The 14887-nt window shown below is 41.1% G+C and overlaps 2 protein-coding genes across 6 annotated transcripts; one reads left to right on the top strand and one right to left on the bottom strand.

The window, feature by feature from the left end:
* Positions 1 to 1086: 1086 nt before the first annotated feature.
* Positions 1087 to 4633, top strand: si:ch73-1a9.3 (non-histone chromosomal protein HMG-like). The gene is made up of 6 exons (XM_044042149.1): positions 1087 to 1283; positions 2972 to 2995; positions 3154 to 3186; positions 3285 to 3326; positions 3418 to 3525; positions 3612 to 4633. Exons 1-6 carry the CDS (start codon positions 1266 to 1268, stop codon positions 3654 to 3656), a joined length of 270 nt encoding a protein of 89 aa, XP_043898084.1. The 5' UTR covers positions 1087 to 1265; the 3' UTR covers positions 3657 to 4633.
* Positions 4634 to 6535: 1902 nt separating this feature from the next.
* slc37a4b (solute carrier family 37 member 4b) lies at positions 6536 to 13239 on the bottom strand. Of its 5 annotated transcripts, none has more exons than XM_044042143.1 (10): positions 13161 to 13239; positions 11576 to 11968; positions 10727 to 10959; positions 9435 to 9681; positions 9134 to 9286; positions 8973 to 9058; positions 8770 to 8883; positions 8619 to 8684; positions 8394 to 8532; positions 6536 to 6827 (listed from the first exon to the last, which is right to left on the bottom strand). In XM_044042143.1, the coding sequence occupies exons 2-10, from the start codon at positions 11715 to 11717 to the stop codon at positions 6661 to 6663; spliced, it is 1347 nt and encodes a 448-aa protein (XP_043898078.1). In that variant the 5' UTR covers positions 11718 to 11968; positions 13161 to 13239; the 3' UTR covers positions 6536 to 6660. The 5 variants fall into 5 exon arrangements, with proteins under 5 accessions (XP_043898078.1, XP_043898079.1, XP_043898080.1 ...); XM_044042144.1 differs by having other exon boundaries at positions 11576 to 11965; XM_044042145.1 differs by having other exon boundaries at positions 11576 to 12010; positions 13161 to 13238.
* Positions 13240 to 14887: the final 1648 nt, after the last annotated feature.

Genomic DNA, 14887 nt, shown 5'->3' with positions numbered 1-14887 from the left:
GCAGCGCACATGAGAAACAGGCAATGAGCCTTTACTGCATCACTGCATGGAATAAATAAATAAAGAAGAAGGGGGGGAAAAAAACAGGTTATAACCAGTCACATGATTCTATGGCCAGTCCAAGGTGAAAGAAAGCCAAAAGATGAGTTTCTTTTCAGTTATGCATGCACTCTTACACTTTAGTTGTATGACAGCAACTTCATATATGTATATTATCTTCTAAAGATTGTATTAGTGTACATGTGTTTTTTTTTAATAATAAATCAGTTCAGTGTTGTTTTTTTTAAGGAATTTAAAAAAAATCTTTTTTTCAGCTTCTTAAATGTGATTTTCTGGTTTCTTTGCTCCATGTAGCATTTGTAGCATTTTCTGGACCAAATGGTTACTCAATTAATTAAGAAAATAATCGACATATTAACCTATTGTGAAAATAATTGTCAGTTGCAGCCCTTATTTGTAGTGAAATTACTGCAAGTGTTAAATAAATGTATGTCAGTTCCCTGTCACATAGAAGGAAGTTTGCATTAATATAGGCAGTATTATTACATTTTCCCAATATACAGGGTATCCAGAGATAAATTGTATGTTTGTAAATTATAATTATAAGTAAGAAACTGGAGTTGCATACGTAAGATCAGTAACCGCACGTCTCCTGTCGCCATTTTCCCAAGCTATAATACAAAAGACTTTGACTGAGGGAGAACACGCCCCTTTCTCAATCTCCTGCCAACACATATGCCTCTTTTCTTCTGTCACAAAGCATCGTTGCAAACGCAGAATGGCCTTTCTATAAACATGCATCTGTAAGCAATGCCGGGACATAATATCCTGGGTAAATAAAACGCGCGGTAAAAGGCTGATTTGATGATAATGTCGCCTTGTTACAGCAGATGGCTGCACAGACAGACAAATGGCTCACAGTGGTTGTTGACTGACGTGTGGCGCGCCCACACAGGTAAAGGCCTATATTTAAAATCGTCTCGCTGATCATGGGCTCGTCCAATCAGCGCGCAGCGGAGGCGGGATAAAGCACCGTCAATCACGCAGTAACTGTAGCGGCTCGAGAGGGGAGGGAGGGGGAGAATCCAATCCGGTTTGAGCTAGTTTTTCTTCCTATGGAACATTAAGTCTCGCAGCGCTGTATTAGACTGTACTGGTACAGCTTTATCCAGAATATACCACTGTATTTACGTCTGTATTCAGTAACATTTAGCAGGGTTGTTTTTTTCTTCCATTTTTAAAAACACACCCCACACAAACCAACCATGCCTAAAAGGACCAAAGTGAGTAGACCGACATCTTTCATGCATTCAGTAATACAGCGTTTATAATCCTCAGGAGCAGTTGGTTAAATGGACGCTTTGGCGCCGGGGTTGTTGAAATGTTGCTTTAAATATTTTTTTGCATCGAGTGAATGTCAGCGCTGGTGATCCGTGCAGCTCACAGTTTAGTTGCTATCCGGGTCTGTTTTGATTTTGTGAACAGACTCGTTCTTGCTCTTATCTCTCGTGTGCTGTGATAATCATTGTGCCGAGGGATTTTTCCCCCCCGTGGGTTTGTTAAAATGTCTGTTTGTATTACAACCGAATGCGGACATGCACTGTTGCATTTGTTTTCACATTTCTTAGCAGTGTTTCGGACAAAGCGCTGGTCGTTTCTCGGTCCATACACGGCTTCTCTGCAGAGAAAGTTGGCGGCATATTGATTGTTTTGAATGGGGGGTGGGGGGAGGGTCGTCAGGCTCGATAGTAAAGTTTCCCTGAGATGATAATGTTAATTAAAAATGCATTAATTATTGTGTTATTCAGTGACAGTTGAGATATGACGTTAATGCTGCTTTGTGTGAATATCGTGTCGTTTAAATGACTTTCATGTGGAACAAAAAAAACACTTGTAAATGTCCTGTCATGACTATACGGCTTAATTCTCTACCTCTTAAGTGTACGTGGGGCTGTTTTTCATTAATGTGCGGTGTTTCCGTGGGTCTACGTGTGTTTCGTGTGAGTACGTCGTCGTGTTAGCTTCGTGTCCTCCCGTGTCTTGTCGGCTCAGGCCAGTTAGGTTATGCAATGGCGATGCTCCGTCAGCACAGCGCTGCTCCTGTTGCTGGGGGTTCCAGTAGATTCTGCTACCAGCAGACCGACGGAGGGACTTATTTTTTTCAAACGAATGGCGGGAACGCTCAGTTTTCTACCAACACTGGAAATCCCATCTATTACCAATGAATGGATGTGTCGTGAGGAGGCGGGGCCCGCCCCTCCTCCTCCACCGGAGTGTTACAGTCGGCAGTAAAGAGAGAGAGCACGACTACACTGAAGGGAAAAAAAGGAAAATAGTTAACTTAAAACAAACATTTGTACCATTGTTAATACACACATTGATGAAGTTAATCCAATTTCCATTCAATGTGTTATGTGTAGTTTGAATTATTTGGGAGTTTAACAATTCCAAGTAATTTAAAAATAAAATAACTACTTTGTGCTGCTTCTCTGCGACCACTGTTGTACATTTTACATTTTATGGTTACATTACATTTTATGTTAATAATATTTTCTTGTATTGCTGCTATGTCGAAACAATTTCCCCTTGGGGATGAATAAAGTATTTCTATTCTATTCTATTATGATCTATTCAAACAGGCCGAAGAACATACTCCATGTAATTTACCATTCCTGCCACCAAGGAGTAATTCCCAAACGTACCACGTGACATTTAAAACTTATTTGGCCGTGAATATGTTATTTACTATGCACGTGAGCGCCACTTCCTATTTAGCTCACATCTCAGTGATCTGTGTTAATCTAAATTATGTATGGAGCTGCATGTGCAGCCATGGGCTAATACTCTGTGTGGAAACGCCCACTTTTACTTAGTTACATAACTAAAAGCTCATGCCACACTATTAATTAAACTCAAAATTGGTAGTATGAATTCCATTCACTAATTTTCCCCCTTCTTTTTCCTCCCACAGACACCATCAGCAGGTGACTCAGCGGTAAGGGACAATTCTTGCATTTTGTTTTATTCATACTCTTAATCATGAGAGACAGACTGTGCCCACCAGGGGTCAGTAACACACCACTAACTAGAGCCAGCGGCTGATAATGAATGTGAAAGCAATAATCCTATTTTTTGTTTGTCTCTCACTTTCAGCCCGCTAAGAGAAGATCTCTCAGGTTGAGTCATGTAAGTACACATAAGACCAGATTGTCACAGACTAAATGCATAATTTGACTGAGTGTCACTGCACTTTTGATGCTGACTGGAATGCTTCTCTTCTGCAGAAACCTGAACCTGCAGCCCCAGAGCCCAAAGCTAAGCCAAAGGTGGGTCCCTGTTCTGATTACCTCTGATGAGACATTTACCAGACTGTTGATTGTGAGTGACTAATGTGATTGTTTGTGTTTTTGTTTGCAGAAGGCACCTGCTAAGACAAAGAAAGCAAAGGAGGTGGAGAAGGCCAAGCCTGAGGAGAAAGCACCAGAAGCTCCAGCTGAGAATGGCGAAGCCAAAGCTGAGGAAGAGGTACATGGCATTTCGTCAAACACAAGAAAAAGTTTTCAAATTTGTGGTGCTGTAACACTGACAGGTAACTTTTTTTTGTCTTCCAGGCACCAGCTGAGGATGCAGCTGAAGAAAAAAAGGACGCAGAATAACATTTCTCAAACCACATCTTTTACCAGTGCTCCCTGTACCTCTTTTCTTGTACAATTCAGGGGAATATTTTTATCAACTATTTTCTAAATACAGGTTTTTTAGTAGTTTGATTGTAGAGAACACTTTTTTTTAAAAATGAAAAAACAAAATCAATTTGGAGATGGGAATTTCATCACATCCCACAATTTTGCATCGCCATAAATTTTGCGGTCATTGTTGTTGCTGTCAGTGGATTTCATTTCAGTTTTAAATGTGAAGGAAGGGGGAGGGTGGGGGTGCAGGACAGGTTACCACGGCTACACGCAAGCACAACGTTGACAGGAGCTTGGGCAACAACCACAAGATCTTGCCTGCGTGGATTACATTCCATATGCTTTAAAAGGGACAGTGTATGTAATCTGTGCTGGGGTGGGGATGGATGAAGACACAGGGCAACTCATTGTTTTATTGTTTGAAATGATGAACAGTGTTTTAGGATGTTTGTAAGCTTTGTTCCTATGTGTTAACTCTTGTACTGATGCAGTTTTCTTAATGAACCTGATCAATAAAGCTAAAAATCCGTAGTATTGGAGCTCTCCCTTTCAGAACTGTGCATCGCGTGTGTTGGTTTGTCTCTGTTCTGTGATAGCATCGCAATAAATTTGTATAGCTGCTGTGAAAAGGGTTTTCAAACTTTCTATATGCAGTGTGTAATGGTACATTGTAAGGATGGTAAAAATGGAATTTGTTTTCTTAGCAAAGCTATTTGAGGTGTGTAACCATAAGAAACGAGACACTTGAGACTGGTTTCTTAGGGCCAACTGTCAAAGTATACGTTTATTTCAGATGTCAAATGCATACCAGCAGTAGCAATATTCATGTGGGTTTTAGGTATCTGTATTAAGTACAAGTGTGCATTTTTTTTTTATCTGTTTATAGATGTACCTGTGTAATGATTGTTATCAACAAACCAATAAAACTCAGTTGGTAGTTGTTACTTTGTTTCATTCTGAAATTTCAATGTTTTTTTTGGCTATAATTTGACTGCGCTGGTAACGCTGTTTGTATTTTAATGAATATTCTTCTGTCAAAAGAAATTACATTATGACAATAAATATTCACATTGTGTAATATTCAAGTGATGAGAAAACAAAAATATCAGATCTATGTTTTTACCGCACCAGGTTGTAAATGAAATGTAGTGCAGGGTTCCCACATGTTGTTAATTTCAAGGCCTTTAAGTTGACATCTAGATAAATTAGGGAATTGGTCCTGGAAAGTCCTTGAATTAGATGTCAACCAAGGTGTGGGAACCCTGGTAGTGGTGCAAGTATGTGTATATGAATATGTATTCTCATACATGGTGATATTATTGTTTTCCAATTAGTGTTTATGGTTTTATTTAAACAGAAATCACCCACTTCTAACTCTATTCAGTTATTGACCCTAACATTTTAATTTAAATTCACTTTCAAGTTGTTTTCCTATGGTTTACGTGTTTTCTTGGTCCTTGCAAATACATACACAATTACTGTGAATGGCAGAGAATCAGGAAGTGTGTGTAATTGTACCTGTCGGGCATGACATGTTCACGGTTTCCGGGAAAACTAATTTCATCTTGCACATATTCAGGACAGTGAAGCAATAACACACATCTGTAGATGTTACTCAGCCTGCTACAGTATTTTTTTTTTACTTTTCCCACTCTCAAAACCCACAGAAATTCTTTACTTTACTCATGATGTCTTTCTTGAATTGTGTTTTTCCGTTTGATTGCACGTGACAGATAAGACATTTTCCATCTCCAGTTATTTGTTTTAATGCTGTGAATAAGAAGTAATTACTTATTGAGTTTTTAAAAATTTCATTAACCAAGCCTGTCTAGCTTTGCAGCTTTTTTCCCCTCATTTCATGTCTTTTATTGCATTTGTCTGTAGACTTTTCCCTTTATTTTTTATCTTTTTTAATCTTTGCAGCATATTAAATTTTTTGTCCGCGCTGGTCTCCCATTGAGTTTTCATTTAATTTCTCTCTCAGATCACTTGATTGACATTACATTGGGCAAGTTATTACTGAGTTTTTGATAAGTTTTTGATACCACAATCCTATTCCCTGTACCTGTGCTGGAGGAATTCATGCTGTTGAATGTAATACTACTAAATTTTGTCATCGACATAAAGGCTGAAGTCGTCAGGTGTTTTGCATCATCATGCAGATTTGTTGTCATCTAAATGTCTACGTTTGTATCTGCACTTTTACAACAGTTCTGTGAATAAAACATCGTCAACACATTGACAGTTGACACATAAGAATTGAGAAGTGTTAGATTTAAGAGATTTAAGAGATGTAGTAAATAAATAGGTGCAACTGCAGTACTATGTACAACTATGTACAAAGGCAGTGTGACCTAACACCTGTAGCAAAGGTTTGATGTACTAACGTATTAATACATAAAACATGTCAGACCACAAAAGCTGCCCTGACCTAAGACTTGAGCCTCAAAGTGTTTTTCCTGCACCATTTAGCAAAGAACTTGGTATAAAAATAACATATTTCTTAGACCGAGTGAAATAATTAATCTGTTGTCTATACAAATACATGCTACATGTGCGCAAATACCTGGACGAATAGGGCAATCCATAAAGTTCTATATTCAAGTTTCATGTAACTGACCACCACTGCAGTGAGCAGCATACATTTCATTTTATCTCACCCAAATCCACCCAAACCTTTACAGACCTTTGTGTCTACGTTGTGACATTTAAGTATCGCTGCATGAAACGTGCACCTAGGATCATGTAGAAGCACTAAATAATGCTGTGTGTGTGACAGTTATGATCTGCCCGACTGTGACTTCAAATGTTATTTAACAGCCTTCACCCACCCCTGAGCATCTACATTCTTTCTTTTTTGTTTTATTTTGGTCAGATTGGAGCAATGTGCAGTATTCTGTATACTGGGGGAAAAACAGCCCATGTAGTCACAAAACAGGAGAGTGACAGGCTAGTTTCAGGCCAGGGTACATTAGTCCATTTTCTCTGCGATCCGTCCCATTTTTGTGCGCATGTTCCGTACGAGGAAGAACCCGACGGTCGCCGTAGCCATTGCCACCTCAGCGACCCAGAACGCCATGTCCCAACTGTGTTGTTTGGCAATCGTGCTGAAGGGAAGCCCTGCCATGAAAGCCCCCACTGCAACACAGGGAACACGGATTACAGGCAATAATGGAATATCACACTGAAGACACTAAGTTGACTTAAAGGGGACATATTATGCAAAATCAACTTTTTAACTATTTTAATAATGATATTTGGGACTCTGGAGGCCCTACCAGAAAAAGAATACTCAGTCATGTTTTCGTGGTTCCGCTTAGTGTAAGTATAGGCGATAAAACGCTCGATGTTGAATTCCCTGCGCTTATGACGGCAGCATGCGCATTTCACCGCGAATGTTACCGCCCCACCAGTAAGTTTACTTCGCGAGCTCCACCTTAGCTCCACCTTGTCCCTGCGAGAGTGCAGGCGAGGGAGGAAGAGCGGTATTATGTCAACGCGGAGGGACAAGTGTGCTGTTGGTGGCTGCACAGTGGAGCACAGTGTTTTACAGAGGATTTTCTATATGAAGCTAATGTGCCGGATAAAGTCAGCAAACGTGTTTTCGTGTGTTTGCACCACTTCACATCAGACTGTGGCCAACGGTCGCCGTATTTAGTCAGGGGACGTATTTCACCGACGTACAAACACACAAATTGTTAAGAAAAGATCACACAGAGCTCATAACTGACCATTCTGACACGTCCTAATTAAACATATTTGTTCAGTACGTCCTCCATGACCGGAGCACAGACTCAGTCTGATACAATCACATAAAGCAGCTGTTTATGCAGCTCGCCGCTGACGATCAGTGGCACTGCACTCTCTGTGCCACCGCTGATCGCCAGCTCGCCGGAGCACCGGAGCTGGTCAGCAGTGGGGAGGTCTCCGGAGCACAGCAACATGCAGTTTATTCAGCCGCTGGCGATCAGCGCTGGCGATCAGCAGTGCTGTTCATAAGTGTTTTTAACTGATTTACAGTTCGGCACTGTTCGGCTCGATCATTATGTAGGACGTCTCTTCCTGTGGCGGCACTCTCGCTGTTTTCTGCGCACGCTGCCATGTTGATATTGTCAGAGAACTAGTGGAGGGAGGGGGAGACGAATAGAGCTGTAAAGCGCTGTAAAGAGGACAAATCAGAAACCCCCTGGAATAAGTGGGTGTGTGTTTGCCTGTGTCTCATTTGCATGTAAAGGGACCATGCACGAAAACCGAGCGTTCTGAAAGGGGCGGGTTTAGCAGGGTTATTGAACTACTATGATTCTTCATCCTTATGGTATTTTGACCAAAGCATGTCACTGACATGTTCATTAGGACACCAGGGAACTATTTTAATGGGGGAAATAGGGTATAATATGTCCCCTTTAAAAAGCACAGTCTACCAAAAGGTTTCTGTTAGACTACAAAACACCCGAATGATGATGTACTGTACTGAGTAAACTATTCCTTTAAATCTGTAGTAGGAAGAATATCTCAAACAATAGTTGAGTTTCATCCCCACATTGTGATAATACTAATATTTTGGATCACAGCTCTCTTGTTTTCTTGTTTTCTTATAATCGTTAGTTCCAGCTCTATTGAAGATACAGCATGTTTTGCAGAGAGGTATGTTTTTATGTTTGTTCAGCAGAAACTAATAGCTGGTTGTATGAATCTGTAGCTTACCATTAGCCATCAGGGCCACAACAGCATGAGAGGTTCCACAGAAATTGGGAGGAGCACTTTCACTGGCGATCACCCCAAACAGGGCAATTGGTCCATAAGAAGAAAATCCAAATACAGCACCAAGGAAGAGAATCCAAATCTATAAAGGATTACAAGAAAATAAACCTTTGTGTTGTCAAAGTCTTGCTATTTTCACTCCGCAACTTTAAGAATTTTGGAGCCTACCTCTTTTTCGGACACTCCAATGAGGACAGACACCGGGTGAATGATTTGAACCCAAAGAGGAGCCTCCTGAGCAAATGAAATGAACTACTGTAATCATGTAGATTGAGCATATTTTACACAGTGATCATAGACGATGTGATGGTAAAATTACCTGTGGGATTTCTGGTGTGATGGTGACTCTGAAGAGGTACATGGACACAAACATACCAGCCATCATGAAAATGAGCAGACCATGTCTGGGGTTGCCGTGTGTGCCCAGACCTTGCTGGAGAAAGTGAAATGGAGGGATGTTTAGAAAGCTGTAATTTAATGGAAAAAAAAACAAATCAAACTAATCAAAGTCATGTTACTCACCCGAGCGACCGCTCTGTCTGAGATGAAGCCTGACGCGAGGCTGCCAACGAATCCTCCCACCTCCAAGGCACTCATGTAAGTGCTGCCTATTAAACACCACAGCTGCGGTTAGGGTCAGATTAAATGAAAGCCAACAAGGAGCAAAGCACTTAGTTGCCTACCCATTAGAGCAGTTTGGCCTTTCTCCTGCATGAGGAACAGCTGTCCCCAGTCAGTGGCGGCCGTCTTCACGCCAAACACCACCAAGTAGCCCAAAGACAGGACCCACAGGAACGGAGAGAGGAGGAATTCCCTCAGCGTGCTCTCATTGTTGCCTTGTGAGGGGAGAAAACGCACACAAGTGGCCCATTCACACTCATGTTAACAGGAGATCAAGTAAATCTGAATTATGCACACGTACACAACTGGTGTAGCTGAGTGTTGTATACAGTAAAACCATCACATGTTGTGGGAAAGTCTTACCTCCCTTTGCTCCTTTCTTTGCCACGACCCCGACACTGGGCAGACCCACGTCCTTCGGGTCATTCTTCACAAACACCAGGCAAACAAATGAGAAGGAGGCGCAGAAAATGCCCGACATGGTCAGAATAGTCCTCCAGTCATAGTACTGCAGGAGCACCGTGACCAGGATTGGACCCAGACTCCCGGCCAGGTTCATGCTGCAGGAGAGCACGGACCACCATGTTCCAAACTGGGAGGGCTCATACCACTGATGAAGAGGAGAGAGCAAGCACAGACAGAGTTTATCATTTCCAAAATATGACACAGGGTTCCCGCACCTTGGTTGACATCAAATTCAAGGACTTTCCTTGACCGATTTTCTCAAATTCAAGGACCAAATGTGCTGAAACAGTGTAAGATGGGAGGGCAGCTTGTAAGAGCTGCTTCTCTCATGGTGTCCACTTTTATTGATTGTCCTTGGGATCTTGGGCAAGTCAGTCTTTGTGAGCCAGAGATCTTGACATTTGCATTTCCCAGGCATCACATAATTTGCTCTCTTTCTTTATGTTACTCGCTTATTGTTCTGCATGGAATCTCACGTCACGACAGATCATCTTCATATTAGCAACATGTATTATTACTATTATTCTTATTTTAAAGTGCTTTCAGCAAAATGGCATCAGGACAACACCTCATCACCACCGTCATGTAACACAGTACGACCAGCACGGCAACACAAATCCAGTAACTTCACGAACGGCTTGTCAGGTGAATTTAAAACAGTGGGACTCCACAGTGTGTGGATGTTAACTCAGCTGTGGTCGAGGAGTGGCAGCAAACTGCTGACATGGACATTAAAAGGCATTTCCTCATGCTGAGGGAAAACATCTTTGTCAAACGTTCTTTTCTTTACGATCTACGGAGGACCTACTAAAAATACATTCTCCTGTAAGCTGATCCCTTACCCCACAGTGAACACATGCCAAAGCCTATTTATTCCCCACTTTTCAAACACTGCTACTTTGATGGCAGCTTCTCGAGAGCCTCAATATGCTGCAGGACCCTTTCACACTTTTAAAATCATGCCTATAATATATCAAAAACACATAGAACTTAATAACATTAACATTTTAAATAATTCATGGTGGTGGAAGAATGGTAGCCTCCATAAAGTGATTATACACAAATACAAACACAATTATGTGTAGTATATATTTAATTTCCGCCAATAAACCGTCCAAAATGTTACACAATGGTCCACAAAAGCTGAATGAGGACTCTGATGCACTCAGTGGCAGGCGGGACGGCAATACCTTGCGCAGCACTTTCCCACAGGGGGGCCAGCCACAGCCCTGTCCCAGGCCGTTGATGAACCACAGCAGAGAAAACATGGACACAGTGGAGGACCAGGAGAAGGCGATGTTGATGCCTCCCACCAAGAAGAGGCCGATGGAGAAAAGCCAGCGGGCACTGATTTGATCCGAAAGCACGCCGCTGATGAACTTACTGATGGCGTAGGCCATGGTCTGGCTGCTGGTGATCAGACCTGTAGAAAACACCATGACAGTTATTGAAAATGAAAATAGAGGAGACTATACTACATAAATGCCTAACCTTCAGTAGTATAAGTAATTCAATACTCCTGAATATTATTATTGCAGATACTGAACTGGTGAAATGATGAGGACATCTGCTAGAGTAAATTGCTGCTTCAGACATTGAAGCTGATTTTGACTTTTGGCTACCTTTCTGTCTGTTGCTTCCATTAGCATTCCACTCTCCGCTCCTTATGTCATTTTATGAGGTCATTGTTACTCACTTATTGTCAGTGAATAACAGCCCAGAGGACTGGCTCCATTTGACACATGTAGTAGCTTACACATTTCATTAACAGCAGCTTTAATAATAAATGTGACAGGCAGTCAGAATGTGGAGGATGAAGGACAGTGAGGGGACAGCAGACAAACTCCACAATCCAGTAAATACTGTTTATACTTGTGTTTTTTTGCCATGTTAATACCTTTGTAGTTTGCATATCTGGCAAGTTAAGTCACTTAGATTTAGATACTTTGGAACAATGTGTCTGTCAAACAAAGTTTCTTGCATAAACTAAAACTGAACCACAATAACAACAAAAGGCACCATTAATACAACCTCCTTACCCAAGTCATCTTTGTCCAGGTCAATTTCCTCCATCACAGACGGCATGACGAAGGAGAACGTCTTCCTGTTAAAGAAGTACAGCGAGTAGCCAGTGAACATGCACAAGAAGATGGCGACCCGATAGTAGGTGTAACCCGCCATGACTGCACTTGATCCAACAAAAAACTTCAAGGACAACAAGGGAAAAACAACGATTATGTCCTTAGACTCCTTCCGTCGGCTGGGTCTTTTATTCGGATCCTCAAGCTGAGTGGAGTTCTGGTCTCAACAGGTGTTGTTGGAGTGTTCTCAGGAGAACATGTGATGTGAAACCAGATGTAGCTTTGGATGGGCAGCAGTGATCAACTACATCAGCTCTCCTCAAGCAGGCTGGGCGCTCTGTCTATCTGCTGCTGTGTGCAGAGGACAACAAAGGAGGGAGAAGTTACACCAGCCTAAAAATGGAAAACAACATAACAAAGATTTCAAGCAGGGGCTAATTTACGTAATTGGACGCATTTTAACAATGTCATATCTGACTCTTTGACACCAATCAGTCTTTCACTGCAACAGCACAAACTGAGGGTGGAGAAATTACAAAATCGGATGTGCATATTATTGGTATGATATTAAAAATTTATTATTGGATATCAGCAAACACAAAAGGATCTCATTAGAGACTAAATTAACTCTGCAGTTGGGCACAAAGAAAAACAAAACTCACACAGTGAGAGCAAATCAAAGCAACAGACCCACAATGCAACAATTTGACACCTCCATATTTAAAAAGAAAGAATGAGCAGTGTTTCAGTTGAGGCCTCCAAAATAATTGCCAATTACTGTAATAGTCGATTACTTCAGCCCTAATTAGTATGATTGTCTTGCAATATTTCAATTATTGCAGCTTTGTTGTATTGTAATATTATGGTTACCATGAGCCATGGCTCACTTTACATCTCAGTACAAACTCAGTGAGCTGATATGTGGCATTAACTTTCTCCAGAGGAACAGTTTTCTCCATGTTGGTGGTTGGTGTGAAGATGGTTTATATTTACATCAGCAGCTGCAGGCCGGGCCAGGATAGTGTGACATGCAGCTCAGACTCCTTCACACACTGTCTCTCATGTAAATGTCAAAGTTGCTGTTCCAAATGGTCTGGGCATGTGGTGTGTACGTCTTCCGTCAGCAAGCCTAATAATATCAGGTGTCAGACTACTTTAACTCAAAGCACTGGCCTAGTTTAAGACATTATATCATATAAATGAGAGGGGAAAATCACCAAAATGTTTAGCTTAATGCTGAAGTTAGCTTTAACAAACCCTGACTGCACTTTCCCCAAACTGAAGGTCTGTGGTAGTCACTGCAGTTACAGCAGCTCAGCGAACACCAACAGGACGTTACCTGTAGTCTAACTAATATCACCGCGCCATGCAAACTACTGATTTAACGGTCGCTTCGTGGACATGAACGCCCCCACGGGCCCACATTTAACCACATGCCGACATAGTACGAGACAGGCCGGTGCTCGGCAGCGTCTGACACCGCGAGTTAGCGTGTCGGTGATGTCCCGAGTGAGGGGGATAAAACCCGGAAGGCTGCCGTTACCTTTCATCCGCGTCCCTCCTGCAGAGCTGATCCCCATCCATTCAAAGCGACGACGCGCGTTCACGAGTGTGCAGACGCTGGAAGCGCGTCACAGTCTGACATGCTAAAAAAACAAAACAAACACACGCAACCGGAGAGAGGGTGCTGGATGCATGTGAAAATAAGGGGTTATTCCGATATTTAGGTACTTTGTGACGCCATCAAAGCGTCTTTAAATGTCTGTGTGTTTTAACTTTGATGTTGAGACAACCGAATGTGATCGACATTAGGCCTGCACAGTCAAATCAATGCAATCTCAACACTGCTCACTGCTGCCCCCTGTCGTTTCACTTCCCCTTAATTTCTTACTTGTTCCAATATCATCCACATTTCTACATGTTATGTAGAAATCTATCTATCTATCTATCTATCTATCTATCTATCTATCTATCTATCTATCTATCTATCTATCTATCTATCTATCTATCTATCTATCTATCCATCTATTACATCTATCTATTAAAGTCATAATATTTTATTTATTGGCATCTTTCAGGACATTTGACACTTATACAACAATATTTATATTATATTATAATAATATTTCCTTAATAGTATGTTAAGGAAATATTAGTGTGTTCATGTTGTGTATTTTTTAATTTTTTTTGGTGGTGTCCACGCTGTCTCACTGTCAGTTATGTCAATATACAGGGACACTAAACAGACAAGAGCCATGTTTGATGTTATAAAGCACGCACCTTCTGTGTCATATCAAAATGTCTACTGTGAAAAAATACCTATTCATTTCCTTGTCTATTATCTAGCTTTACATATTGTTTTTTGTGTTTTAAAGGGTACCTGTCTGTTTATGTAAAAGTTACACTCACTGTACCACTTACTATATTTATATAGAGAGTGGGTGAGAGTGGTGAGATGTCTTCTTTGTATAAACTGGTTTAAATATTGCTAATGACTGCTCTAATGTCTTTTCCATGACAGTCACACATGTTCAGACACACGTCTTGCCAACAGGTGGAGCTACAACAACATGTTACATATCTACAGCTGATTGAGCAGAATCCACAGTGGTGGAGTGATGACAACAATCAGCTGAAACTGTTGCAATTTGGTGGCTGATCAGTGCAAAGCCACGAAAGAAAGGAGAGACCCTCATCTTGTGAAGCTATTTCATCATCTACACACGAGTGACCTCATTTTTTTGTGTGACTGAACACATGGATCAATTGTTTCAAATCACAATTTTTCCAGTCCTCCAATTTACTACAGCTTTATATATACATAGACACACACACATATTGCGTGTGTGTATTGTCATGAACTGACATAAGATCAAACAACAAACAATAATAACAATGAGATATTACATCTGTATTTTCTCACTACCCATACAGTATTGATTATTAGTGAGATATAGCCTGCGATATTCAGAGAGAGAGAGAATTTTCTACATTACATTATTCTACAGAATATTATTTTCATGTGAAGCTGCTCATTAAAGATTAAACCATGTTTAAACTCAAATGCAATGATGCAAAACGTATACAACAATCTGCTTTTTTATAATTGAAGACAATGGCTGTGTGTTGTGAAAGAAATGTGTGTGTGGGCTTAATGGTCCATTATTATTTTGAAATCAGTTCTAACCCTATAATTCATACTCACTGCTATGCAACCAACTGAAGCAGGGCCGGTCCAAGCGTTTATGGGGGCCATTAGCAGAGTTTGAT

The sequence above is a fragment of the Solea senegalensis genome, linkage group LG13 (assembly GCF_019176455.1).
Source record: "Solea senegalensis isolate Sse05_10M linkage group LG13, IFAPA_SoseM_1, whole genome shotgun sequence".
NCBI lineage: Eukaryota > Metazoa > Chordata > Actinopteri > Pleuronectiformes > Soleidae > Solea > Solea senegalensis.
This window is presented reverse-complemented; position numbering and strand designations above follow the sequence as displayed.

Excerpts from the sequence above, each read along its gene's own strand:
- slc37a4b (XM_044042143.1), bottom strand. The coding sequence starts at position 11,717 with ATGGCGGGTTACACCTACTATCGGGTCGCCATCTTCTTGTGCATGTTC. Across the intron at positions 10,960-11,575 it reads CCTGGACAAAGATGACTTGG|GTCTGATCACCAGCAGCCAG; the intron begins GTAAGGAGGTTG and ends TGTTTTCTACAG. Across the intron at positions 8,685-8,769 it reads TCACACCAGAAATCCCACAG|GAGGCTCCTCTTTGGGTTCA; the intron begins GTAATTTTACCA and ends TCATTTGCTCAG.
- si:ch73-1a9.3 (XM_044042149.1), top strand. Across the intron at positions 2,996-3,153 it reads CATCAGCAGGTGACTCAGCG|CCCGCTAAGAGAAGATCTCT; the intron begins GTAAGGGACAAT and ends TCTCACTTTCAG. Across the intron at positions 3,327-3,417 it reads AGCCCAAAGCTAAGCCAAAG|AAGGCACCTGCTAAGACAAA; the intron begins GTGGGTCCCTGT and ends TTTTGTTTGCAG.